The sequence below is a fragment of the Nuphar pumila genome, chromosome 4, assembly GCF_984573655.1.
Source record: "Nuphar pumila chromosome 4, dmNupPumi1.hap1.1, whole genome shotgun sequence".
In the NCBI taxonomy this organism is placed as follows: domain Eukaryota; kingdom Viridiplantae; phylum Streptophyta; class Magnoliopsida; order Nymphaeales; family Nymphaeaceae; genus Nuphar; species Nuphar pumila.
Genome location: NC_143252.1, coordinates 21,913,454 through 21,941,432, shown reverse-complemented (window position 1 = coordinate 21,941,432; position 27,979 = coordinate 21,913,454). Strand labels below are relative to the sequence as shown.

General features: G+C 37.7%; 1 protein-coding gene across 2 annotated transcripts; it reads right to left on the bottom strand.

The window, feature by feature from the left end:
- Positions 1 to 10: 10 nt before the first annotated feature.
- Positions 11 to 27,979, bottom strand: LOC149839616 (cell number regulator 8-like). 2 transcript variants are annotated; one of them, XM_090002679.1, is made up of 3 exons: positions 27,654 to 27,979; positions 7,381 to 7,583; positions 11 to 457 (listed from the first exon to the last, which is right to left on the bottom strand). In XM_090002679.1, exons 1-3 carry the CDS (start codon positions 27,880 to 27,882, stop codon positions 218 to 220), a joined length of 672 nt encoding a protein of 223 aa, XP_089858805.1. In that variant the 5' UTR covers positions 27,883 to 27,979; the 3' UTR covers positions 11 to 217. The 2 variants fall into 2 exon arrangements, with proteins under 2 accessions (XP_089858805.1, XP_089858806.1); XM_090002680.1 differs by having other exon boundaries at positions 324 to 457; positions 7,521 to 7,583; positions 27,654 to 27,975.

The window sequence follows — 27,979 nt, the reverse complement described above, 5'->3', positions numbered from 1 at the left end:
AAAACGATAGTTGCTCAAGAAACACAAGGCTGAAACAAGCATACCCCAGAAAGTAGTCAAGTTACAAATAATACTGTTATGGTTTCAGAAATCCTTGAAATATGTTACATATTTACTCCACAGTAATGACACACTTTTATGTAGTATTATGCTTAAAGTCTAGGTTGAGAAACATAGACAGACAATTTATAAGCAGCAAGGCTGAGAATAAAAACATCTAGAGCCCACGACCCATTGTTTGGTCCATTGGAGGAATCATGACCAACACAGAGCGGCTGTTAAAACCAGGATGAGGCAATCTGCGACGCAACTCCCTTCCTTCTTGGCAAAGAGAACATGCATGACAAAAGAAATGAGTAGCAAAATCACAAGCAGACTCACAATGCTCCCTTTGTTCCTCATCTTCAATCGTGCCTTGGCAACATCCACAGGATCGAGTAAATGCCTCACAGCTTCCCTGTTAACTCAACAAACAAACAGTCAAGTTCTCTTGATTTGCCTCGCAATATGAAAAAAAGGATTGACAATATATAAGAGCATCAACAGCTTTATCTAGAGTATGAACTTTCAAAATCCTACTTCAAAGCACAATCAATCACATTGGTTGAAGCATTTTGATGCTCCTTCACTAGGGATTGTCTTTGCTTTGCTGATCCTCATTAAAAAAGAAATGAGTCAACAAATTTTCTTACCAAGACAACTTGCCCCTTACAAAATATGTGAAATGTGTATTTTCCTCTCCAACTCTATGTGATAGGACCATATTGGACCACTTTTGACTTTCCCTGATGACATGCTATGGTTCTCAAAGAACTAATAGCCCTAAGAGGTTGAACAAAATACACTAACATCCTAAAGAACATATGCCAAATGCAGTTTCTATACGCTCATGCTACTTGAATAACATAAGAAAGTGCCAATCAAGATGACGAGGATGTAGATTGGATATAGATATAATATCCTGTTGTTGCAGATAGTCAAAGTCAAATTACTTGTGAAAAAAAGCATTACACAGGGATATAGCTACAAAAAGTAAAAAATAGAATGTCCAGGTAACTATAGGTGGCACTGGATGTAACATAGAGCAAGGAAGCAGCATTAAACATTGTCATGAAGTGGTGCGGAATCCAAGGCACTCCAAATCGTAGGCCAAATGCCAATTTAAGTGTATTTGAATACTAACAATATACAAACCTGATAGAAGTTGTATGAATAAATGATTTCATTCATAATGAATGATATACATAAAAGAAATAAATACATAAGATCCTCACTACAATACAATGAAAAACACACAAAAAAGTCTAAAACTACCCATCACTCTCTCGCACACAATAGACACACAAACTCCATATATAGAGAGGGAAAAGAGATGAAGAGATAGAGTAAAGAGAGGAGAGAGAAAGTCTTCTCTAGCCATTGGATTAGAATTGTTGGGCTGAGTTCCCAACAACTAGACTGTTGGGCTGAGTTCCCAACAACTAGTGTAAAGTCAACTTTACAATGAATATTATATATATATACATAAATACATATATATATATGTACATATATATATATATAATATTATATACATAAAAAAAGGATAAAGTAATCTCAACACACCCCGTCAAACTTACGGTGACTCAATGTGAGTTTGCAATTACAAAGAAAGAACCTATTACATAAAATGTCTTCATTGACTTCATCAAGTTCTTCCATTCATTGCTGCCTTAAAAGATGCTCTTGATCTTCAATCATATGCTCTATTATACAAAGGGTCTTTAAGATCTTCAATATCATCAATATTTGAGAAAAAACATCCCAACTATACACATATATATCATAAAACATAAAAATTTAAAAAATAAATTAGATCAGTTATATATTATGGAGAGAGGATGGCCAAACATAAAAATACAACAATTATAACAATTTTCAAAAGACAAGAAATCATCAATTTAAAAAAAAGGATTAGTTTTTCAAACACAATAGTCATAGAGAAAGACCCACCTCAATAGATAATTTTAAGAAAACATAGTTCTTAATTCACAAGAGAACATAATTGCATATTATCAAAAGGAAATATGCATGCATAAAATATCTCAAAAAATATTAAAGCATAAAAGGTATGAGATATAAATTTTTCAAACAACATCAATAAGTAACTCACAAAGGAGTTTAACCCATAAAATCACACAAAGGAGAATAAATTTCGCATAGATAGATTTTCTTTTAAGAACAAAACATTTTTACACATCGGAAGATATAATCATTCAATAAAGATTAAGACAAAACAAATATGATAAACATTAATTAACTATTTTATTTTTAGAAGCGATATTTAATTATACAACTAATGCATATATGAATGAACCATGGAATAGTTTGAAATCAATGAAAAAATCACTAATACAAAAAGTACGAAGAGGTTTAAAATCCCACAAATATCAAGAAATGTTTAGACCAAGAAACCTCACAATGGAGATGCACACTATTAACTCACAAAGACTCGCAAAGTAAAATATAAGAGATTTTTCATTAACACGTGCTTAGAGAAGCATTAGTTAAATTTTATGCAAAACACGCAAGACAATCAATCATGGATCAAATTTAAAATATCTTCGATCATACAACTAAAGCATATTCAATGCAAAATGCATGAAAATATTTCAATAACCATTTCCTATAAATGAATTTAGAGATTTAAAAATCCCACAAAACACAATGAATGATATTTGCAAATCTTAACACTAGTTTGACCACCACAAGCAATCACCTCACCAGACCTCCAAACCTCAAAAATCAAGTGTATCAATAACTAGAACAAGAGCATAATCACAATGTCACTAAAGGACTAAAAGACACAAAAAGTGTGAATAACCAATCATCTCATGTCTACATGAAATGACACTTCAAAACAAGTATATCAGGAGCATAACCAATGGGTGCACATAACTCACCACATTAAAAACAACAACTCTTGTCTACATAAAATGATAGTTAAAACAAGTGTATCAGTGACTAGAACAAGAGTATAATCTCAATGTTGCTTATGGGCTAAACAAACACACAAAAATGTGAATAAACATCTTTTGTCTACACGTAATGATACTCAAAATAAGTGTATCAGCTACTAGAACAAGAGTATAATCTAGACACTTATGAGCTAAACAAACACACAAAAGTGTGAACAAACATCTTTTGCTTACATATGACACTTATATATGAGGCACAATAAAAGGAAAGGCAAGAGGTAAAGAGAGTTTGTAACGAAAACAAACTAATGCCAACAAGAATAATAAGAATAATAATTTTAATAATCTTTTGAAACTTCATGGTTTTAAAAAACATAACTACCATCATAGGAAAAACAAGATATCAAACATCCAATACGACAACAATGGTCACATAAACAAATGAGTGGTAAAACACACTTATAGAAACCGAGGTCAATCACTTGCCAGTTAGATACATACCTATACTTGACAAGATAACATGAGGTGCACACTAAACTCACTCCAACGACTAACTCAGATTCCCAACAACAATGAGTTCAAAGGCCAATCAACCATCAATCAGACCCAAGGCAAATGACAACACGTCACCCTAAGAATCTAGATTGATAAGATGACATGAGGTGCACATATAACTCACTTCAACGGCTAACCCTGACCCAATAACAAAAGTAAATGATACATCAAACAAAGTTTTGTGATGGACTAAACAAATGCCATAACATGACATCAAAGAACTCGTGACAATAAATTTCAAATAATATGAGTTCAAATACAATAAGTAAATTGAAAATCATTACTTCAAATTAGTTGCAATAAAGATGTAATCACATGCAAACAAGGAGTCAATTGTCAATATATCATAAATCTTGTGAAAGCAAAGGCAATCAAGATTATATAAAAAAAATAGGTAATGACCAAGGAGCTAGCTTACCTTAGATCATAAGTCCACCAAGGGATCAAAAAGAAATATAATAAAGTAAAAGTACCATAAGCACGAACACAAAGATTTCAAGTACCACCAATCACTAAGATGCTCAAGAGCTCAAAACATAAAAATGTGGTAGCTTTTTATAATAAAAAAGGCCTAACAAAGAGGCATATACACATATAACGACTCATTAAGAGCACATCAGGAATGTTTACAAAGAGATCATATAAAATATGTAAAAGGACGCATTCAAGTACATGATAATAAAGTTTGATCATGCAATCCAATATAAGTTGATATAACAATCACAAAGGCTACTCACGGCATATACCGAAGAATATAAAGCAAGAGATAATATTTCATCAAATACAAAAAATCACTCCTTAATCGCATAAATTTAAAACATCGAAGATCATACTCAATCAATCATTAATCCTTTACAAAATAATTTTGCACAATAAGATGGTTTTAAGTATAGCAACTTAAAGTTAAACGTAATAGTGCAATCGCATGAGAGCCTATAAAACATTCATGATATTTCTAACCAATTTATAGCCTCTATGGCTCAATGAGTAAATCATTCAAAAGTTTAAAGCATATTTTTCAGCATAGAAAATACACACAATATATCAATAATCATGCTTTGAACTCAAAAATCATGTAAACATATTCACACGATGATGGAGAGCATAAATATTAAGGAGCACAATAATATGTTCAAAATATCATGCATATCACAAGCTAAAATTCATCAAAACATCAAAATATTAAAAAGTCACAAGAAGATTCATGTGATATTCAAAATATCATGCATATCACAAGCTAAAATTCATCAAAACATCAAAATATTAAAAAGTCACAAGAAGATTCATGTGAATAAATACTCATTAAACGTCATACAAGGGAGGACATATCATAAAATTGAGTATTTTGCAAAACATGAAAAACATATAATATATTTTTTTAAAACCACACTTTTTGCAAAATACACTTATCTACAATCAAATATATATATTTTATGTTTATACAAAACCATATGTCAAGATACCATCATTTTTATAAGTTCTACTTTCAATGGATTTACGAAAAACATTCATTTTAAAATAATTTCATTTTAAAAACATATGCCATAAAGCCACAATGTACCTATCGGAATGAGAGAGTTTTGAATCCAAGCCATTTAACAAGTCAGAATTTTTCCTTTGAAGCATGATCACGAACAAGACTCCAAGACCATGATGCCTTGCCCTGATACCATGTCACGAAGTGGTGCGGAATCCAACGCACTCCAAATAATAGGCCAAATGCCAATCAAAATGTATTTAAATACTAACAATATACAAACTTAATACAAGTTGTATAAATAAATGATTTCATTCATAATGAATAATGAAATACATAAAAGAAATAAATGCATAAGATCCTCACTACAATACAATAAAAAACATACAAAAAAGTCTAAAACTACCCATCACTCTCTCACACACAATAGGCACACACGCCCCCCATTTGGGGCATGGAGAGAGAAAAGAGATAAAGAGAGAGTAAAGAGAGGAGAGAGAAAGTCCTCTCTAGCCATTGGACTAGAAATCTACTTGTTGGGTTTACTTCCCAACACAAATCTAGCTGTTGGGCTGAGTTCCAAACAAGTGTAAAGTCAACTTTAGTTGACTTTACAATGAATATTATATATATATACATAAATACGTATATATATAATATATTATATACATAAAAAAAGGATACAGTAATCTTAACAAAACATAATAGTTGAAAGAAGAGACACCAGAGTTGAAAAATAAGAATTTTAATGGTTAAGAACACTAGGAATTTTATTAAAGGAGAAGACTACCCAGATATAGCCCAGTGCTTATAAGAGTTCAATTACCAGCAAAAGGAGAAATACTCTGATCAGAATTAAATGGTTAGAGCTAGCAGAAGAACAATAGTTCCATAGTATGTAGGCAAAGAAGAAGATCAAGTGCCAAGCAACAGAGCATTGAAACATTATCTAAGATGCTATATATCTTTCACTACAACCAAATCCTATGTCCTAACACCTAACATTACAGGTATATCACATTATTTTGGTTGCTACGGTGCAAATTGGAGAAAATGTCTTTGCAAGATATCCACAATAATAAACAGGGTAGGTGATTGTTAATGGTGGTTAAAGTGACACAATAAACTCCATTGATACAGATTATGCCTTCGAGTACTGTTCAAGGCAACCATGCCCTTTATACCTATAAATATCTCAGGTAGTACTTAGTCCCTGAGGCTTTCTTTGCATTTTCTTGATAATGTTATACTAGATTCTGGGCCTAACAATTTACCCTTATTCATTATAAATAACACATGGATTTAATGATAATACATATGGATTCAATCTGGCAAAACTGGTGAATTCATCTATAAGCCTAAGAATTACAAAAGCAAAACAAAGAACAAATTTATCTGTCCCCAAAGTTTCCAGATGGATACGGGAAAATAGAGTATGCCTTCTTCATCACAAGTTGCACATAAAGCTTATGTTACAAGGCCATCCGTCATATACTCCTCTCCAATTTACGTAAACATGTAATACATAGTTCAAGTAGCTAGAACTCAGAAAAAAAAGTAATTAAAGCAAGTGGCTTTGGTGATTAATATCATTTTAAGTTTTAACTATTGGAGTCCTTGAAAAGGGAACATTCAAAATGTACTGTCCTATTTCTCACAGTGTATTGTTCCTATGAATCTATAGATGATGAATAAAGGACAATGTAAGTCATACAGGAGGAAAAGAAGAGGACTGTATGCTAATTTGGATGCTGATAGATGAGGATTGGGACTTTCAAGTCTACAGGCTCCATATACAGCAATTACTGGAACCACGTGTTTTCTAATACTGTTTTTCTAATCAATAATAAATAAGGAGATTTGTTACTTCTTGAGACCTTAAAGAGAGCAATAACTGTTGTGTAGTTTCATCTCCCATAGATGTACAGCTGATTTAGATTATCATGATGATAAAAAATGTGGGTGTGCTGAAGAAAGTTGAATGGATAACTCTACATGATCCTTTATATATAGAGAACCTGTCACAAAACTACACTTTCAAATAACCTCCAAATAATCTTCTGGCAGCCTTACGGCTATATGTGCACAGAACATAAGCATTGCCGATCGATAACAAACAGGCAGCTAGATGCAATCAGCAATACAAGGAATACCCTACAAATGTTCGTATATCAGAAAATAATGCTTGGAATAATGCTATCAACTACTATGTTAAATCCGTTTAATAAAGAAAATCATGCCATATTTTATATTATCCAAAACCATAAAGTACATGCAGCAGAACCTTAAAGTAAATAGAACTGATCAAATACAGAAATTAAAGGATATTATTTGTATCCTATAAATAATTCTTAATGACTATATGTGATGACAAAGATGAAGGGAAAATGCCTCAAGGTTGAATTTCTGGCGAATTGCAGTGCGGCTGGGGTATGAGAACCAGGGTGCTAGGCAATTCCAGCCAAACAGAGAATTTCCCAGAAGGTAAAGACCAGTATATGGTAAGCAGTGGTTTCCAAATGTACCAGGACCTGATCCAATCCTTTCAACATTACTTCCATACAGCACACAAGGAGCAAAACTTCCAAGCAGGCCTGACCAAAATATCAAACTTGTCAGACTAAACTTTGAAAGTACCGATAATGCAAATACATAACTAAGAGCAGAGAGTAATTACCAGTGTTGGTAGCTAAGGTAACTAACCATGCAAAGAATACATGACAAAAAGGATGTGAAAAACAAAACAATTAAAGGTGCATGATGGCATGTTTTGATAAGCTCAAATTCATATTCCATATTTCTTACTGTCTTAAAACATTCACGTATACCAAATACCCATTCAAGCAGCTACAAAGGAAAAACTGAGAATAACAATAGCAATCAGGCTCAGCATACTTGATCATAACAAGAAATTTAGCACACCTAAGAAATACTTATTTCCTCTTAGAGTGCATACTAATTGTAATGAAGTGCGCCAACAAACAATAAAAGGTAAAGGAAAAAACTAATAGAGAAAGAAAAGTAATAGAATTGGATATTACATGTTTCATATTTTACTTAAACTAATTTGTGATTGGATTAAACCTTGATGTGAGTGTGGGTCGAGGGTTCGCACATGGGAAGGGTCAACACTAAAGTTGGTTAACTCGGGTAGACAGAGTGGCTGGGTTCAGACAAGGACTGGGAGAAAATTTGGTTCTCCCTAATGGTGCAGCAGGAAAACCGAAATTTTGTGAGTTGGCTCCTAACACCTTAAGGTAGGTTCTGTCTAAATTTCAGGTTCAGAGGACGCAAGAACAAGGAATTAAAGATTTTTAAAGTGGCCAAAATATTCAGATCTGGACAAGGACAAGTTGATTATGATTCAGGCAGTTTGGACAAATAAAATTTAGTTTTCTGCACTGGAGACTCAAATAACCATAAAAATTGGAGGGTTGATTAAAGACATAAAATTTAGTTTTCTGCACTGGAGACTCAAATAACCATAAAAATTGGAGGGTTGATTAAGGACACTCAGAAGTACCTTAGGTCCACAAATCAGGACCGGACTCATCACGGTTTGGTCTATGGAGTTTTTTTGAAGTCTGACAGGTTTTATAGGGACTGCAGGATTTAAGTAAGCTTAACTAGGTCACAATGGGTTCAATCTCGACTGGATGATGAGGGAAAGGGATTCAGACTTACTCAGACCTCAGGAACCAGATGAGGGACTTCCAAAAAAGGTTGAACTCATTGAATGAGGTCTACTTCACAAAGGAAGGTTTGAAGAGGCAGGATCACACTGATTCTACGAACTTGGCAGAGCATAGACTTGGTTGGACATTGGGCGGCACTTGAAGACCCAATTGGAGCTTCTCACGACCTACGAGAGGTCAAGTAACCAGAGAGAAAAAGAGAAAATGGCAAGAATTAGAGAGAGAGAAAGGTGTGAGGCGTGAGATGTGAAATTGAGAGAAAAATATTTTTCCATACTCAAAGAGGGAAATTCAAGGCCTTTATATAGGCATAGGAGGCCCTCATTAATCCCTTACACAAGTCCCATAAACCCTTTTTTCTTGGGCTCCAAGTTGACTTGGCTATTTTTGAAATCCTGACCTCGAGAAATAACCAATCTCCTTATCCCCCTTTTCACATTCTTAGCTCCCTTATAACTCACCCTTTAAAAGGGTTTCACACCCCTCTAGCATGGCCAAAAATAGGGGGACGCCCCATGTGTGGGCCCATCCAAGCCCAGTTATCCTAGCTTACTGGATTCCTAAATCTGGGTCTACCAGATTCGTATCATCCTCTCCCCTTTGAGTTTTGCCTAGTCCACTAGGCAAAAATCCGAAATACTGATTCTGGAGCTTATAGTCGAACTCCCAAGTTAGTACTCCTTCATCATCTTATTCCACAAGTTGCTTCTTGACCCATCGCTCATTGATTTGCAACTTTCTTGTTTTGAGAACCCGAATTGGCCTCTTGGTTTTCATCTTTTTTAAGGTATCTGACACTCCTTCAGGAAGGTTCTCGTGATGTGCCTTTAGCCTTGTTACATGAAATACAGGATGGATCTGGGCGGATGGTGGTAACTTCAGTTTGTACGCAACTGGTCCAATCCACTCCAGGATTTGATACAAGCCATAGTAACGGGGGGAGTAAGCGTGTGAACGGTCTGTTCTTGCTCTAGTACTTGCCTTCGAGTTCTTTTTAACCAAACCCAATCTCCGAGTTGAAATTCCCCATCCTTTCGGTTCTTGTCATGGATTTACCGCATCCGATTTTGTGCTTTTTCCAAGTTATCCTTGAGATCTTGCAATAGTTCATCCCTCGTCCTTAATTGTTAGTCCACTTCAAGGGATTTGGCACTTCCTCCTTCATAGGTCAATGTTTTGAGTGGAGGTTAGCCATAAAAAGCTTCATGGGGGGTCATTTGGGTAGAGGAATAGAAGGTGTTGTAAGACCATTCGGCCCAAGGTAAGTAGTCGGTACAGGACTTAGGTTTTTCACTGGCAAAGCAACGGAGGTAGGTTTCTATGGTTCGGTTGACAACTTTGGTTTGGCCATCGGTTTGGGGGTGGTATATTGTGCAATACTCCATTGTAGTTCCTAAAAGATTGAAGTACTCTTTCAAAAAACGTCTGACAAAAAGAGAATCTCAATCACATACTATAGATTTGGGCATTCCATAGAATTTTCCTACATTTTGCTGAAAAGCTTTAACAACGGTTTGTGTTTAGTATTCCCAAGGTAAGGCCATGAAGTAGGAAAATTTGGTGAGCATATCAACTCCGACATATATAACTTTTTTTTTTGTTGGAGGGAGATAAACCTTCAATGAAATCAATGGAAATATCAGACCAAGCTCAGTCGGGTTTGGGTAAGGGGTAGAGGTAGCCGGCGGGCTTGATGGCCTCGTAATTGTTGGCTTGGCAAGCGAAGCATTCCTTAATGAGCTTCATCACGCGGCTCTTTCATTTTGGGCCAATATAACTTGCCCTTGATCTTTTGTTGGGGGTCTTAAAGACCCCTTCATGACCACCCAAATGGGATGAGTGGTAATGGTGGAGGAGATCGAAGATGATCTCGGCATCGTCGGGAAGTAAGAACCTTCCCTTGTAGAAGACCGCTTCACCCCTCACTTGGTAGTGGGGGTGGCTACTTGGATCCTCCTTGACAGTCCTCTTCAACTCCTGTATTTTTTCACTATCTTTTTGCATATTACATGCCTTGCTCCATATATTACAAGTTATAACAGAAAGAACATTCAATTTTGCTTCTTCCATTCGCCGAGACAAGGCATCAACGACACGATTTTCTTAACTCTTCTTGTATTGGAGTTCAAAATCGTACCCCATCATTTTTGCGACCCAATTTTGCTGGAGCGGGGTTCAGACACGTTCCATGGGATACTTAAGGTTCTTATGGCCGGTGTGGACCACGAAGTGCCTCCTATTGAAAGTCTATGTAACATAGTATAGGACAAAGTAGTGTAAAATAACCTTATTTGACTATTATGCACATACCCTATTAAGAAGTGGTATACTAGTCTTTTTAGCCTTTTCTTTTTTATGTACTTAAGGGGATCGACTCTTTTTAGTGTGTAAGGTTCCTCTTTCACGATATTGAACAGTTTAACTTGTTCTCTCTCTCTTTTGAGTCTCCTCTAACCCGAACTCCTCTTTCCTTTGATTTATAACATGGTATGAGAGCTAGAATGCATAGGGGAGAGGAAGCTTTGAATCGAGAAGGAGGAGGAGAGTTTGGTACAGTCTGACGTCAACTGACGTCATTCTTGGAGGAACAACTGGTATGTTCAGACCAGTTTTGGTTTGTTTGGTTTCTCCACTTGCTAGGGTTTGATTTTAGGAGTTCTACAAATCAAAACCCATTGGATTTGGTTTTGTTTTGGATTTTTTGTGGTTTAAAAGATTTCTACAAGAGAAAGGTGTGGTTCACCAAAAATTTTGTCCTTACACTCTGAGCAAAATAGTGTAGGGGAGAAGAAAAGCAGACATATCTTGGAAATAACAAGAGTTCTTCTGTTTGGTGGAGAAGTACCTAAAGGATTTTGGGCTGATGCAGTTCAACTAAGCATTTATCAAATAAATCATATGCCTTCTAGAGTACTTAAAGGCATATCTCCATTTCAGAAATTGTATAGAAAAGTTCCAAACTATGATATGTTGAAGGTGTTTGGTTATGTATGTTTTGTTCTGCTAGCTACAGATACAAAGACAAGTTATCTCATAAAGTTGTCAAATGTTGTTTTCTTGGTTTTTCTAACGGTCAAAAAGGATACAAGGGATATGATCCGGTTGGAAAGAAAGAGTGGTTATTCAGACATATTTTTTTTAAAGAAAATGTGTTATACTTTAGTCAGTATGGAGAAAAGACAAAAAATGAGGTTGACTTGTCCTTTTTGGTTACCTTTTAAGAAAGTGACAGTGAGAGAGAGAAAGGATAGAGAGTCAAGGGGAGAAAGTTTATAGATAATGTAGTTGAGGTTCGTAGGAAGGGTGATAGGATTTTACTTATTAAATTAATATTAAGTACGGATATTATTAATATTATTAGTGTTTATGCACCTCAAATAGGTTTAGATGATTCCATTAAGCGTCAATTTTGGGAAGATTTAGATGGAGTAGTACAAGGGATATCTTATGGAGAAAAGCTTTTCATCGGCGGTGACCTTAGTGGACATGTAGGCATTAGTAGAGATGGATTTGAGAGTATCCACGGAGGCTATGGTATAGGAGAAAGAAACGAAAGTGGAGAAAGGATTTTAGATTTTGGTTTGTCCTATGATATGATCTTAGCAAACATTTGGTTTAGGAAGAGGGAGTCTCACCTAGTAACATTTAAAAGTGGGGTTAATACGAGTCAGATAGATTTTTTCCTACTTAGAAAGAGAGATAGGGGTTGTTGCATCAATTGTAAGGTTATACCGGGAGAAAGTGTAGCTATACAACATAGAGTCCTAATTTTAGATCTTAGAATTAGAAAATGCCGCAAACGGGATAGACATAGGATAGATCCTAGAATTAAGTGGTGGGCACTGAAATGAGCTAAACAAGGAATATTTGTAGAGCAGGTAGTTAAGAAAGCTGATTGGTGTCTCGAGGAGGATTCAGAATCAATGTGGAATAAGATAGCGGGTGGCATGAGAAAGGTGGCTAAGGAGGTATTGGGTGAGTCTAAAGGTGGTGTACCGCTAGGTAAGGATACATCATGGTGGTAAGAGTCGTGATAATGAGAATTTTGAGAAGTATATGATAGCAAAGAAGGAAGCTAAAAAAGCAGTTCGAAATGCGAGGGATAAGGTATATAAGAAGATTTATGACAAGTTGGATATCAAAGAGGGCGAGAAGGATATTTATAAGCTTGCAAAGATGAGAGATAGGAAATCGAGGGATCTAGGTATGGTTAGATGTATCAAAGATGAAACACAAAGGGTTTTAGTCAAAGATGAGGAGAGATGGAAAGATTATTTTGATAAGCTATTTAATGGAAGTCATGCTCAGGATCTTGGAGACTTCTCCATTCCTTTTCATGAGATGAATCGTGACTTCATGCGCAAGATTCAAAAGAAAGAAATTGCAGAGGCTTTGAAGAAAATGAAATCAAGAAGGGTAGTTGGCCCAGATGACACCTATCGAGGCTTGAAAATGCTTGGGAGAGAAAGGTTTAGAATGGTTGACAAATCTTTTTAACAAGATTTGACGGACAAATAAGATGCCTAATGAGTAGAGGAAGAGTACTTTGGTGCCTCTATATAAGAATAAGGGTGATATACAAGATTGCACAAACTATCGTGGTATAAAACTCATAAGTCATACTATTAAACTTTGGACGAGGGAGATTGAGTCTAGATTGAGAAAGGTTGTCATGATATCGAAGAATCAATTTGGTTTTATGCCTGGAAGATCAACTATGAAAGCTATACATCTTCTTAGACAACTTATTGAGAGAAATAAAGAGAGGAACAAAGATTTGCATATGGTTTTTATTGATTTGGAGAAGGCATACGATAGAGTACCTAGGGACGTTCTCTGGTGGACAATGATGAAGAAAGGTGTTTCTCTCAAGTACATTAGTATAATTAAAGATATGTATGAAGGAGTAGTAACCAATGTCCGCACTTGTGGAGGGGTGACAACCAATTTTCCTATAACGGTTGGGTTACATCAAGGATCTGCTTTAAGCCCTTTCCTATTTGCTATAGTGATGGATGAGCTTACGAGATCAATTCAAGAAAATGTGTCGTGGTGTATGTTGTTTGCCGATGATATTGTTTTGATTGATGAGTCTAGAGTTGGGGTTAATGCTAAGTTAGAATTATGGAGACAAACATTGAAAGCAAGAGGTTTTAAGTTGAGTAAGAGTAAGACAAAATATATGGAATGTCAGTTTAGTAAGCAACGAAGTAGTGATGGGAGTGTAGTGAAGCTTGGTGAGCAAGAAATACCGGTGGATGATTGTTTCAAATATTTGAGATCTATCATTCAAACGTATGGAGAAATTGATGAAGATGTAAATCATAGGATAAAGGTTGGGTGGATGAAATGGAAAAGTGCAACTGGAGTGTTGTGCGATCGTAGAATGCCATTGCGGTTGAAGGGAAAGTTTTATAGGACGACTATTAGGCCCGCTTTACTATATGGTACGGAATGTTGGGCTGCCAAGAGACATCATATTCAAAAAATGAGTGTAGCTGAGATGTGTATGCTTAGATGGATGTGTGGAAATACAATAAAAGATAAGATTCGGAACGAGGAGATACGTAAGAAGGTAGGCGTTGCACCCATTGAAAATAAGATGAGAGAGAATCGTTTACGGTGGTTTGGACATATTCGACGAAGGCCTAATGATGCTCCAATTAGAAGGATGGAGAAATGGGAAAATATTAGTTAAAAGAGGTCGGGGTAGGCCTAGGAAGACATGGATGGAGATGATAGGAAAGGATATGAATGCTTTGAACCTCACCGAGGACATGGCATTGGATAGAAATGATTGGAGGAGAAGGATTCATGTGGAAGACCCAAAATGATTTTCTTTTTTGGTTCATATCGCCGACCCCAATTGTTTTGGGATGAAGGCGTAGTTGTTGTTGTTGTATAAAGTGGAAGAGCAAGGAATTGAAAAGGCCAATCTTGATCTCATTCCTGCAACAACTTATTCAGAACAACAACAACAAAACTTAATCTTCTACTTCTTCTTCTAGCCAGGTACATAAAAATTCTAGACACTATGTACTTCCATCTCATTTTGTGTCCTATAAGTCCTTTGCACCTCATCATCGTGCTTTTTTAGCCTTAATCCATTCCTACGTGAGCTTAAATCCTATGCATAAGTGGCAAGAAAGGAAGTGACAAAGAGTCATGATTGATGAAATGAATGCAGGCATGAGCACTAGTAAAACCTCCTCCAAAGAAAAATATTATTGGCAGCAAATGGGTGTACAAGGTAAAGACAAAGGCAGATGAGTCAGTGGAGAGGTATAAAGCCAGATTGGTAGCTAAGGGGTACAGTCAGCGTTTTGGTATTGACTTTGCAAAAACTTTTGTTCTTGTGGCTCATATGACCACAATTCGTACGTTGCTAGCAGTAGTAGCCATGCAGCAGTGAAATATTTGGCAGTTAGATGTTAAGAATGCATTCTTAAATAGGGATTTACAAGAAAAAAGTGTATATGGCATTACCACAAGGATACTCGGATCAAAAAGGCAAAGTATGTAGGGTTTGCAGAGCTTTATATGCTCTCAAACAAGCACCTCGAGCTTGGTTTGAGAAGTTTAGCTCAACAGTGAGATCACTTGGTTTTAAGCAGAGTCATCATGATCCGGCTTTGTTTATGTTTTCCTCAGCTTTTGGAAAATGTATATTGTTTTTTTAAGCAGATGATATGATTCTCACTGGAGATGACAAAGAAGATCGAATAGACCAAGAAGAAGCTAGCCAATATGTTCGAGATGAAAGATTTGAGGCAGTTGAAGTACTTTCTTGGGCTTGAGATAGCCTACTTTTCAAGGGGATTGTACTTGTCCCAACATAAGTACGGGCTACAGATTTGGTGGTGAAAGCAAGATTGACAGATGATGCAAAATGAGTAAATTCTACCATGGAGGCAAACTTGAAGATGAGGGCAATTGATGGTGTTGAGCTAGAGGATCCCTTAGTATATAGACAGTTAGTTGGGAGCCTTATATATTTGACTATATTCAGACCATATTTAACTTATCTAGTTTATGTAGTGAGTCAATTTATAAGTATTCCCAGATCAGTTTACTTGGCAGTTGTACTCAAGATCATCAGGTATGTTAGAGACTCCATGCACTATGGCATGTTTTTCTCCTCTTCACCTGGAAAAGAGTTGAGAGGTTTCTGTGATGCTAAATTTGGAGACTCTACTAGAGATCGACTTTCCACCACAGGGTTTTGTATTTTTCTTAGAAGCTCCCTGATCTCGTGGAAGAGCAAGAAGCAGCAAAGGGTTGCATTGTCCAATGCAGAAGCTAAATACAGAGTGATGGCTCAAGTTGTAGCTGAGATTATTTGAATTCGATGGCTTCTAAAGGAATTGAGAATTCCATGTGAAAAGAAAACTCAGCTATATTGTGACAATATGAGTGCTATTCATATTGCAAAGAATCCAGAGTTTCATGAGCGCACTAAGCACATTGAAATTAATTGCTATTATACAAGAAGGGCTTATGAAGATGGGATTATAGCTTTGGAGCATGTCAACTCAAAGAATCAAATTGCAGATGTGTTCATAAAAAGTCTTTCTTCTTTGCATTTCAGTTCTTTCTTTTCCAAACTTGGAATGAATCTTTTGCATCCTTCCAATTTTGAAGGGGAGTATTGAAAGTCTATGTAATATAGTATAGGTGTAAAATAACTTTATTTGACTATTATGTGCATACCATATTAAGAAGGGGGTATACTGGTCTTTTCAACCTTTTCTTTTTTATGTACTCAAGGGAGTCAACCCTTTTTAGTGTGTAAGGTTTCTCTTTCACGATATTGAACAGTTTAACTTGTTCTCTTTCTCTTTTGTTGAGTCTCCTCTAACCCTAACTTCTCTTGCTCTTATTTCCTTTGATTTCTAACACCTCCCAAATAAATATGGTCTCTATTTCTCAAGCGACAATATGATGGCGAACATTTCCTTCTCGTACGTTGATAAGGGCTTGGCACAGTTGGTGAGGCTTGTACTTATGAAAGCCAATGGGTGGCCTTCTTGCAGCATGTCACATGCGTCGGTCTCTACAACAAACTCTTTGAAAAATTCCAATAAGGCTAGCACGGGAGCCTCACACATAGCCCACTTGAGCTTCTCAAAAGCAAGTTTGAACCCCTCTAACCATGCAAATGCATTATTTCAACATTGTCATTAAGGGGGCAACAATAATGTCATAGTTTTTCACAAACCTTGAATAATACCTGACGAGTGCAAGGAATCCTCTCAAGGCCTTAATGGATGCGGGCTTAGGCCAAGAGAGCATGGCCTAGAGCTTCGCGCTTACACCTTGTTCGTCCATAATATGGCCAAGGTAGGACACTCTATGGTGACTCCGAATCTGCATTTGGACCTCTTGGCTATGAATTTTTGCTCTCTTAGGGTGTGTAGAACCACCCTCACATGCTCCAAGTGATCCTCCCAAGTCCAGCTATAAATCAAGATGTCAGAAAATACAAAGACAAACTTGTGGAGCATTGGCCGGAACACATCGTTCATGACTCATTGGAATATAGTTGAGACAATTGTCAATCCAAAGGTCATTACTAGGAACTCAAACTAACCATTGTGAGTCCTAAATGCCACCTTTGGAACATCTCTATCAGCCATCCCGATTTGGTGATATTCGGCTTGAAGATCGATCTTGGTGAAGACTCGGGCCCCGTGCAATTCGTCCAACAATTTGTCTATGACCAGAATCAGATGTTTGTCGTTCATGGTCAGCATTTACACAAAATTGCCATGTATGGTCCTTCCTTTACACAAATAACACCGATGAATAATAGGGGCTGCTCAAACTTGGCCAAATCACCCCGCTATCAAGCATCTCCCGGACAAGTCTTTCGATCTCAACTTTTTGGGAATGAGCATATTGTTATGGCATGACACTCACCAGTCCAGCTCTCGAAAAAAGGGTGATGTAATGGTCTTGGGACCTTTGATGAGGTAGGAAGGTTGGTTCAACGAACACATCTTTGAATTCAGCAAGATTCTCCTTCATTTCGGGGAAAACCTCCTCTTTTTCGTCACCCATTTGATTCGTCGCATTAATCATGCAAAGGAAGGCCGGTTGAAACTCTATAAATTTTGAGAGCTTCATCTCTACCCTTAGGTCTATGGACCTTTAGACATATCATTTTTTCGGCCTTGTCAAAACACATCTCCATCTTGCTAAAATTTCATTTAACCTTTCTAAGGTTTCGGAGCCAACTCATTCCCAACACCACATCGGCGTCTTTCGTGGGCAACACATAGATCTAATTTGAAATTGGATCCTTGGAGATCCAACTCCACATCAGGGCACACACTAGCGCATTTGAGATGGCTGCCATCCCCAACCATAACATCGAAAAGTGGTTGCTCCTTAGCATGGCAACTCATAGCTTGCACGAGGTCTTCCCACACAAAGTTGTGGGTCGACCCAGTGTCAATGAGCACTTCTACTTGTTGTTTAGGCAAACGCCCTTTTGGCCTCATGGAGTTTGGGACGAATACACTTGCAAGAGCATGGTAAAAGATTTTATGTCCTTATTCGTCTTCCTCGTCTGTTTCATCGTTATCACACACATGATCTTCTTCGCTCTCATTCTCGCTTTCACACACAACGTACATTCTGAGTGATTTACATTTATGATCGGGAGTCCATTTTTTGTCACAATTATAGCATAGACCCTTGTTGCATCTATCTAGCATTTGGGTCTTACTAATGAATTCAGTCTTCACCTTTGAGCCAAATTTTCTTTTGGCTCCCTATTTCTTCCTTGGTTTAAGGTTTTCAACTCATTGGGGGTCGACTAGGCCTTTTTACAAAGGATGACTTTCTTAATCGCTCTTTCACCACCCTAACTTTCATGAAACATTCTTCTAGGGTCTAGGGTCCAAAGCCATGAGTTCGACCCAAATATCATCCCTAAGTCCTCCCACGAATGCACCTATCAAGGCGGTTTCAGACCAATCCCTGCACATGGTACATTGGTCCTCAAATTTTGTTTGATATTCTTGGACATACCCCTTTCGTTTGATGTTTTTTTATTTCTACATTATGGCTCACGTAGGGTGAGGGTCCAAACCTCCTTAGGAGTTCTCTTTCGAACTCAAGCCAGTTAGGCATCCCATGGCATTGCTGACACCACCGGTACCACCTTAAAGCTTCACTATCGAGCTGAGCTATGGTGTATCCTAATCGATTTTCAGGGAGAACTATTCGGCTTATAAAATATTGATTGGCCTTATACATTCAATCTTGTGGGTTTTTTCCGTAAAAGTGGGAAAAGGGATTTTTACTGGTTCCGAAAGTGAAACGCCAAGATTTTGCATTCTAGGGTCTGTTCCTCGCTCTCCTGGGTGCAGTCTAAGAATGGATACATGCGCATCCTCGTCTTCCAAATTGCCATGCTCCTCGTGGAACCCTCCACCACAATAGTGAATAGGAATTGTTATTGAAAGGCTTGGAAGCTCCCTTGGAATTGTTGCAGCATGTTCGTTACTTGTTTGAGGTTAGTCTCTAGACTGGCCATGTGATGAACCACCAAACTTGGTGTTGGTTTCTTCAACGAATTTGTTGATGAACTCGGGATTCATCTATGATGGTAGGTCTTGGCTTTTCTTAGGTGGCATGGGGTCCGCTTTGATACCAATTTGATGCAAGCATGGGTTGAGGGAACGAACACGGGAAGGGTCAAGACTAAAGTTGGTTACCTCGGGTAGACAGGGTGGTTGTGTTCACACAAGGTCTGGGAAAAAATTTGGTTCTCCCTAATGGTAAGGCAGAAAAAACCAAAATGTTTTGAGTTGCTTTCTAACACCTTACGGTAGGTTCAGTCCAAATTTCAGGTTCAGAGGATGCGAGAACAAGGAGTGGCTGAAATATTCAAGTTGGGCAGGGACAAGTTTATGATTCAGGCAGTTTGGACTATAAAATTTAGTTCTCTGCACTGGAGGCTCAAATAACCCTGATTAAGGACACTCAAAAGTAACTTAGGTCCAAAAATCAGGACCGAACTCTTCACGGTTTGGTCTAAGAAAGTTTTTTGAAGTATGGCGGATTTTATAGGGACTGCAAGATCTAAGTAAACTTAACTGGGTCACAACTAATTCAATCTCGGCTGGATGATGAGGGAAGGGGATTCAGACTTATTCAGACATCAGAACCAAATGAGGGACTTCCAAAAAAGGTTACACCCACTGGATGAGGTCTACTTCACCAGGGAAGGCTTAGAGTGGCAGGATCACACCAGTTCTATGAGTTTGGTAGGGCGTAGACTTCGTTGGACCTTGGGCAGCACCCGAAGAACCAAATCAAAGCTTCTCATGACCTACGAGAGGTCAGGTAATCGGAGAGAAAAAGAGAGGAGGGTGAGAATTAGATAGAGAGAGAGGCGTGAGATAGGGAAGAGAAAGAAAGAGAGAGAAGGGCAAAAATTTAGAGAGAGAGAGAGACGTGAAATAGAGAGAACAATATTTTTCTATACTCAAAGAGGAAATACAGGCATAGGAGGCCCTCATTAATCTCTTACACAAGTCCCATGAACCCTTTTTAATTCACCTAATTTTGGTTAAACCTTCTTGGACTCCAAGTTGACTTTGCTATTTCTGGAATCTTGAGCCCCAAAAATAGTTAAGCTCCTTATCCCCTTTTTTTCCATTCTTAACACCCCCTATAACTCACCCTTTAAGAGGGTTTCACGCACCTCTAGCATGACCAAAAATAGGAAGGCGCCCCATGTGTGGGTCCAACCAAGCTCAACTGTCCTAGCTTACTGGGTTCTTGGATCTGGGTCTACCTGATCCATATCAAACCTTAGGTGCAATATCAAAAAATCTGATCCAATATGCTAAAATGGGTAGGACAATGGAGGTGCCTTCTAGATTATAAGCCTCTAAGTGACATGGTTGTAGGGTTCCTTAAGTGACATGATTATTGGGTTCTCTAAGTGTCATCTAATTCTATCTATTTTTAGAGAGAGGTTCAAGTATATATATCCCTCCTCACCACCCATCTTATTATCCACCTCAAGTGAAAGTAGGAGTGAAAAATGAGTGAGTGGAAAAGAGAGTTTTGTCCTCTAGTGTAAAAGAGAGTGAGTTTTGTCCCCTAGTGTATAAGAGTTCTCTTTCTTATAAAATAAAATATTGTTTTCTTTGTTCTTTTGTGGTCCTTTGCAAAAAACGTGTTGATGCCTCTTATGTGAGTATGATATTCAAACTCATCTAATTGTCAAGCTTCTATTCCGCTGCACCAATTCCCCCCCTTTAATTTGTCATTTCCAATTTTTTTCTACTGGGATCGGCTTTATGAACATGTCAGCAACCTGATCTTTGTTAGGGATGAATTTCTTCCTTTTTCACCAATTCCCTGATATAGTGATGGCGCATTTCTATATGTTTTGTTCTACTATGAAACACCGGATTTTTTGTCATGGCAATGGTTGACTTGTCATAATAGATGACAGTCAATCCGGATTTGCTTCTGTTGTAAGTCTGCGAGGATTCTCCTTATCTAGACTGCTTCACACGCGATAATGGTGGCAAAAATATATTCAGCTTTGGCAGATGATAGTGACACTGTATATTGCTTTTTTGAACACTAGGAGATGGCTTTTGTACCAGGCAAAAAACATAGCATAAGGTACTTTTTTATCATTAATGGATCATGCCCAATCACTATCTGTATATTCAACTGCTTTAAATTATTTTCTGCAGCATACCTGATTCCAAAATTCTTAGTGCCTAGGATTCTTTTTGCTCTGCAAGATGGAGATTGCTTGGCTTAAATATAAACTTAGAGACAATGCTCATAGCATTTACCATGTCAGGTCGTGTATTTGTGAGATAGATGTGAGAACCAACTAGACTAAGATACATAGTCACATCCACTTTTTCGCTCCATTTTTTGAGAGTTTTTCATTTACAGCCATTGGTGTGCTCATCACTTTGCAGTAGGACACGTTAAACCTTTTCAGCAAGTCTTTGATATATTTTTCTTGAGAAATAAAAAATCTCCTTTTTTCTGCTTGACTTGAATCCCAAGGAAGTATTTCATAAACCCCAGATCTGTCATTTCATATTCTTTTTTATAGCTTCCTTGAATTCTTTTGTAATTTTTGGATTTGATCGAACATAGATCAAATCATCAACATATAAGAACACCATAAAAAAAAATCTTCTTTTCCTTCTCTTTTCACATATAGTGATGGCTCACTGGGACTTTTTTGAAAACCTGTTTTCTGAAAGTATTGATCAATTTTTGTGTTCCAAGCTCAAAGGGGCTTATTTCAAGCAATATAGGGCGTTTTTTAACTTATAAACTTTCGCTTCATTTTCTCTTTTTTTAAACCCTTGAGGTTGTTCAACTTCAACATACCCTTCTTATTTTAGTTCTCCATTTAGAAAGGCTGATTTGACATCAAGTTGGTAAACTGGAACTTTCATTTCAGCAGCAAGTGCTAACACAATTCTTATGGTTTCCATCCTGACTACAGGTGCAAAGGTTTCGCTGAAGTCTACTCCAAATTTTTGAGAATAGCCCTTTGCAACTAGTCGAGTCTTGTACTTTTGGATTGAGCCAACCTCATTGAACTTTGTTTTGTAAATCCATTTTAGACCACCAACATCTTTTCCTTTTAGTCTATCTACCATCTCCCATATATATTTTTTCTCTATTGCAGAGATTGCCTCATTTATGGCAGTTTTCTAAATATCATTTTGGATAGCCTCTTCAAAATTTTGAGGCTCACACGAAAACAATGCCAAATCACATGAATCATAAATATCTACAAGAGATCTTACCTTTCTTGGGGGAGATTCAAACTTTGAATCACTTGAGTCTGGATCTATTCTGCTTGTTAAAGGGCACTCAACAACTAGAGCTTGTTTTTTCTTTTGTTTCTCCTTATTTGGAGTTTACTAAACTTTGATTGGAATTTGATTTTCAGCTCCATTCACTTGTTTCATCAAAAAATCATGTCTCTTGAAACTACCATCTCTTTTTTTACTGGACTAAAGAGACGGTATGCTTTCAAGGTGTCACTTTAGCCAATAAAAATATATTTTTCTCTCCTTTCATCAAACTTTTCTTTATTTTGAGACAACTTTAACATAAGCAATGCACCCAAAAACTTTGAAATAATCTACTTTTGATTTGTAGTTATACCATGCCTCATGGGGAGTTTGTGTATGGATTTTGTTGGACATACGGTTTAAAATATACACTGCAATATTTACTGCTTCTGCCCAAGAAGCATTGAGAATATTTTTACCTTTCAGCATGTTTCTTCCCATCTCGACAATAGTTCGATTATGGTTCTCCACCACACCATTTTGCTGAGGTGTTTTTGCTGCAGTCAACTGCATTTTGATATTATGTTGTCTGTAGAAAGTCCAAAAATCATTTCATGTGAACTCTCCACCTCGGTCTGTCCTTAGGGTTTCCAACTTGTATCCGCTTTCTATTTATATGGATGCTTTGAATTGCTTGAAGACATCAAGAGTCTTTGATTTTTGCTTGAGGAAGTACACTCGCATCATCCTTCTATAATCATTGACGAAGAGCAGTAGATGTCTTGCTTTCCACGTTGAGTTTGGAAATGACAATCTATGAAAATCTGCCATAAATGCAGCTTCACAAACTTTGTTTTCTTCAATAATATAAGGGAACCTTATGACCATCCTCTTTTGCTTTAATAATTTTAGGTTTCTGAAGTTTAGCTTTTCATACCTCAAGTGCCAAAGAGATTAATCATCTATGGAGTCAACTTTCACGCCATAATTTTTGCATGATGTCATAGTTAAGGGAAGTACCTTGTTTGATGCCATTTTAACATTAGCAATGCCTTGTTAATTCTTTTTATCAACTACGATGCATCGACCATCATTGAAATTCACCGAATAGCCTTTTTGAATAAGTTGTCAAATACTTAAAAGATTTTGGGTCAAGCCTAGGATCTAAAGAACATCAAGGATGAACTTTGAATCACTTGCTTTTGTCTTTACTGCAACGAACTTTGCCTTCAACTTTTTGAAATTTTCTATCTCCCATTCGGACCTAGGATTAGAAGCTTTCATCCAATTTGGTTAAACAACTTCAATTTTCCGTCATATAGCAGCTTGTTGCGCACATGAGTGCCCAACTGTGGCACGTGTGTGCCACATTGTAGCTAGGTCATTTTGCTTTTCTTTAGCCCATGTATTAGCCTTACAGAAAGCCTTATGTGGCTCAATGGGCCATTGTGGCCTTGTAATTAACCTAGGGGGAAATGTGGTGCCATGAGCCCCTTGCCAACATGTGCCATGCTCCCACCCACGACAAGAGGGAACCTCTCCTGAAAATTTTATGGTGTCCCAAGTGTTTTTCGGGTTCCTCCTATCCATGGGGGGTAGCACCTTTAATACCTATAAAGGGGGACTCTTTGGTAGGTAGAGCTCCCCTCGAAGACCCACTCTCCAAGTCACCCCATCCTCACATCGCCTCACTGTGACAACGTGCCACGTTCTGTAAGTGTCGCTTGGCTTGCCTCTTAATAGAACTTGTTGCTTGGACATTATGCCTTTGTCCCTTTCAGATTGCATTGCTTGTTGGTGTCGTGTTGCACCTCGTGTGTGCTTTCTTGTGTTGCTTGCAGGTTGCTCGTGCCTCGTTGGTGATTGCCCGCCACACCACTTGCCTTTGTGGCATCACGTGTGGCCTTCCCTCTTGGGTTGTTGCTTGCCCACAAGTTCGAGCCTCGTTGAGCCTCCCAAGTGTTGTAGCACTGATTGGGCGCTCCGCTCCTATGCAGTGGCCGTCGAATGTTGCCTCCTCAAGTCGCTTCCGCTCACCACGCACCATCTTGCGTAGCTCCCGAGATTGTTCCAGCATGTCGCTCCTCCTCAAGGCTTGCCTAGCACTCATCCTAGGTGCCGCACGGTTTTCAGATAAAGCTTGTGACAAGCTGCACCCATTGTCCAAATACCATATGTCCAATGAGTCTTCATGTGCATCCATGCTAGGAGAAGAAATATGACAGTTGCCTTCTTCCTTTTTGATAATTTTGCTTCATTTTTATCTTTGAACCAACAATCCTTTTGAGAGTGGTTTGGAATCTTACATCAGGAGCACTTGAATCAGCATTCTTTTGATTTGTGCCCAGCTTTCTTGCATACACGACAGTATGAATTAGACTTGTTGAATTATTTCTAGTGCCTCGATTGATTATCGAAGTGTCTTCCTTTGCCACATCCTCTAGAAGGTCTTTGATTTTTGTTACCTTTTTCAAATTGCATCTTTTGACTTGAGCTTTCTTTTTCTCCATCAATGTTCAACTTTGACCAAAGTGCATGCTCAAGATTTTGAGGTTCAAACCTTAAGATTTGTTTTTCATGTGCCTCGAGAGATCCCATCAACTCGTGTAAAGATAGGTTGCTAGATCTTTCGATTCTTCTATGACAACAACATAATCATACTTTATTGGCAAACTTCTTAGGATTTTTTTCACAATCTTTTTTCCTCGATTTTGTCGTCATAGCTCCTGATTTGATTAATAGTTTCAGCAACTCTTGAAAAAAACCTTTGTATGCTTTCACTATCTTTCATTAATAGAGTATCAAATTTTCTCCATAAAGATTGAAGTTTGATGGAAATGGCTTTTTCCTAGCCTTGGAATCCAACTTTTAAGATAGTTTAAGCTTCTTTCGATGTAGAGGCATTCATAATCCGGGGAAAGACTTAATTACTTACCCTTAGTTGAATGCAAAGAAGCACATTTGTGTATTTCTTCTTGTTCTCCTTAAATTCTTTTTGTTTTGGTGGAGTCCATGACGCAAGGGCTGCATCATCATCCATTAAACGAGATCCCAAACGTCCTATGAGGTGAATAGTCTTCATTTTGAGGCTCCAAAAATCATGGGTTTTGCAATTGAACACAAGTACTTGAAGTTGAGAGAGACTGGCGACAAATTTAGAACTTGCTACCATTTTTTTTAGTATGGCTAGTCGAGTCCTCCTTAATCACGACTCGAATAATTCTCCTTCAGCACGTCTTGGTGTGTCCTCCTTAGGCGCAATTCAACGGGTCCTCCTTATGTGGGCTCTGTTATCAAAACTTATTGACACAACGGAATAGAGGCTTGAAAAATGGATGAATTTGAATATCATATACTCACATGAGGTATGATAGCACACATGTTTTGCAAAGGAAGGACCACAAAAAAATAAAAAAAAAGTAATATTTTATTTCATAAGAAAGAGAACTCTCTCATACACTAGAGAACAAAACTCACTCTCTTTTACACTAGAGGACAAAACGCTCTTTTCTACCTCACTCATTCCTCACTCCTACTCGCACTTGAGGCGGATGCCAAGATGGGTGGTGAGGATGGACATATATACTTGAGCCTCTCTCTAAAAATAGATAGAATTAGATGACACTTAGGGAACCCAACAGCCATGACACTTAGGGAACCCAATAGCTATAACTTGGAGGCCTATAATCTAGAAGGCACCTCCACCGTCCTACCCCATTTTGGTATAGAAGATCAGATTTTTTGATATCGGACTTAAGGCCCAATCCGATTACAAATTAATTCAACATTCCCCCAATCATGTTTGGTACAAAATCAAATGCTGACAAAAGGAGAATTTGTTAAACAAAAAATCAACTAAAACAGGCCTTATCTCCTATACTTAATCTATTAAGAGATCCTGCTTGCAGGTTTTGGAAATTCACAAGGCTCAACAATTTCAATATCTTGATGCACGTGCAAGTTCTTCCAGTTGATATTAATCCTAGATAATGGGACTAAGTTCAAGAAATTGAATAAATTCAAGAAGAAGAAACATTTCCATTGACCAAAATTCAACCATGAGAGTTCAGTTACAGAGAAATTCTGGGTATTAGGGAAAAAGGAAAACCAAAGAAGGCCAATCATGAGAGGCATGTATCCTACATTAGCATCAGTTGATTGAATTTTAATAAAGTCAGATGGAGTCAAACAAATCCATATTCATCCAAGTGTCAAGTTGCTAAGAGTTAGCAATTTGAAAACCAATTTTGCACTAAATTCATATTGAGCTGAACCTGGGCAATCCCTTACAACATTAGAACCATACTATGGCCAGCTCAAGTAACAAAGAAACCTCCACAAACTTATCAGACTCAGATGAATGCCCTATTGAGTTGCAAGTCAGGTTCAGTTCGTGGATCAAGAGATCACAGGGTTTGCAAACTCATCGAATAGCATAGGCTTCTCTATAATCTTCAGTATGTTGCCATGAACTAAATTGATCAAGGCCCAATCATCGTTACCCAATAAAAGACTCCCTTTCTCTTTTGGACACATGATTGTATTGAAATTCTGCAGTTCAATAAAAGAAAAAAAATAATCACGTATAAAATGAATTATCACCATATATTTGTCCCTCTTTTAGTCATCACGTGTTTCTCATCAAGATCATCATCAAATCCACCAATCAGCAAAAAACACAAACTTCAGAGCCATAGAGGCTAATGCATCATATTTGGTTCATAGATTTCTTTGGTTCTACCCATCCGTCCAGGTTCCATGAAGCATACGAGGAGCGGCAATTAGTAATTCTGTTTTTCCCCTTTTTTCACGCTCTTCTTTTTCTCCATGGAGTACGGATTCTGTATTACATGCAATTTTCGGAGCAAAACTCATAGAATAGGACTTTAAGGATTCCATGAACTAAATACAAAAGATCATTCATTCACAAACAAAGGAAATAAGAATTCGAGCTTAGATTTCACTGATAAAATGAAAAGGAACCCAGAGCTACATTTCGGGAGCGAGAACAATCATGATCGCAATGTGGCATGATCTAACCTGACCGATCCAATGGCTCAATTTCCCCAGAAATCCCAAAATTTTGCATCAGATCCACGAAAAAAACATCAAATTTCAGGAAAAGGACAAAGGAAACGGAAGCAGGAGAATGATGAGTACTCACAGACTTCCAGATCGCTACTGCAGAACTCATCGTTTCGGCCAAGGCACGCAAAGAGGGAGGAGTTCCACTGCGATCGGGCGACGGGCTCGCCGATGACGCTGCCGTGCCCTAGCGGGAGGCCGTCGGCAGTCCATCCAACAACGGCCTCCTCCTCCCTCCTTCCCTCTCCTTTCTCTTCCTTTCCCTCGTTGCTGCCCGTCAGCAGAGGGCTCCCTTCCTCTCCTGCCATCTTCGCCGTCTCTCTCTCTCTCTCTCTCTCTCTCTTTTGTTGTTTCTTCTTTTTCCTCCTGGTCTTTCCTTCGGATATAAATAAACCAAACCAGGAG

Coding starts and splice junctions, on each gene's coding strand:
- LOC149839616 (XM_090002679.1), bottom strand. CDS start 27,882: ATGGCAGGAGAGGAAGGGAGCCCTCTGCTGACGGGCAGCAACGAGGGA. Junction 7,584..27,653: donor CAGTAGCGATCTGGAAGTCT/GTGAGTACTCAT, acceptor TATTTTGGTCAG/GCCTGCTTGGAAGTTTTGCT. Junction 458..7,380: donor GCCAGAAATTCAACCTTGAG/GCATTTTCCCTT, acceptor TTGAGTTAACAG/GGAAGCTGTGAGGCATTTAC.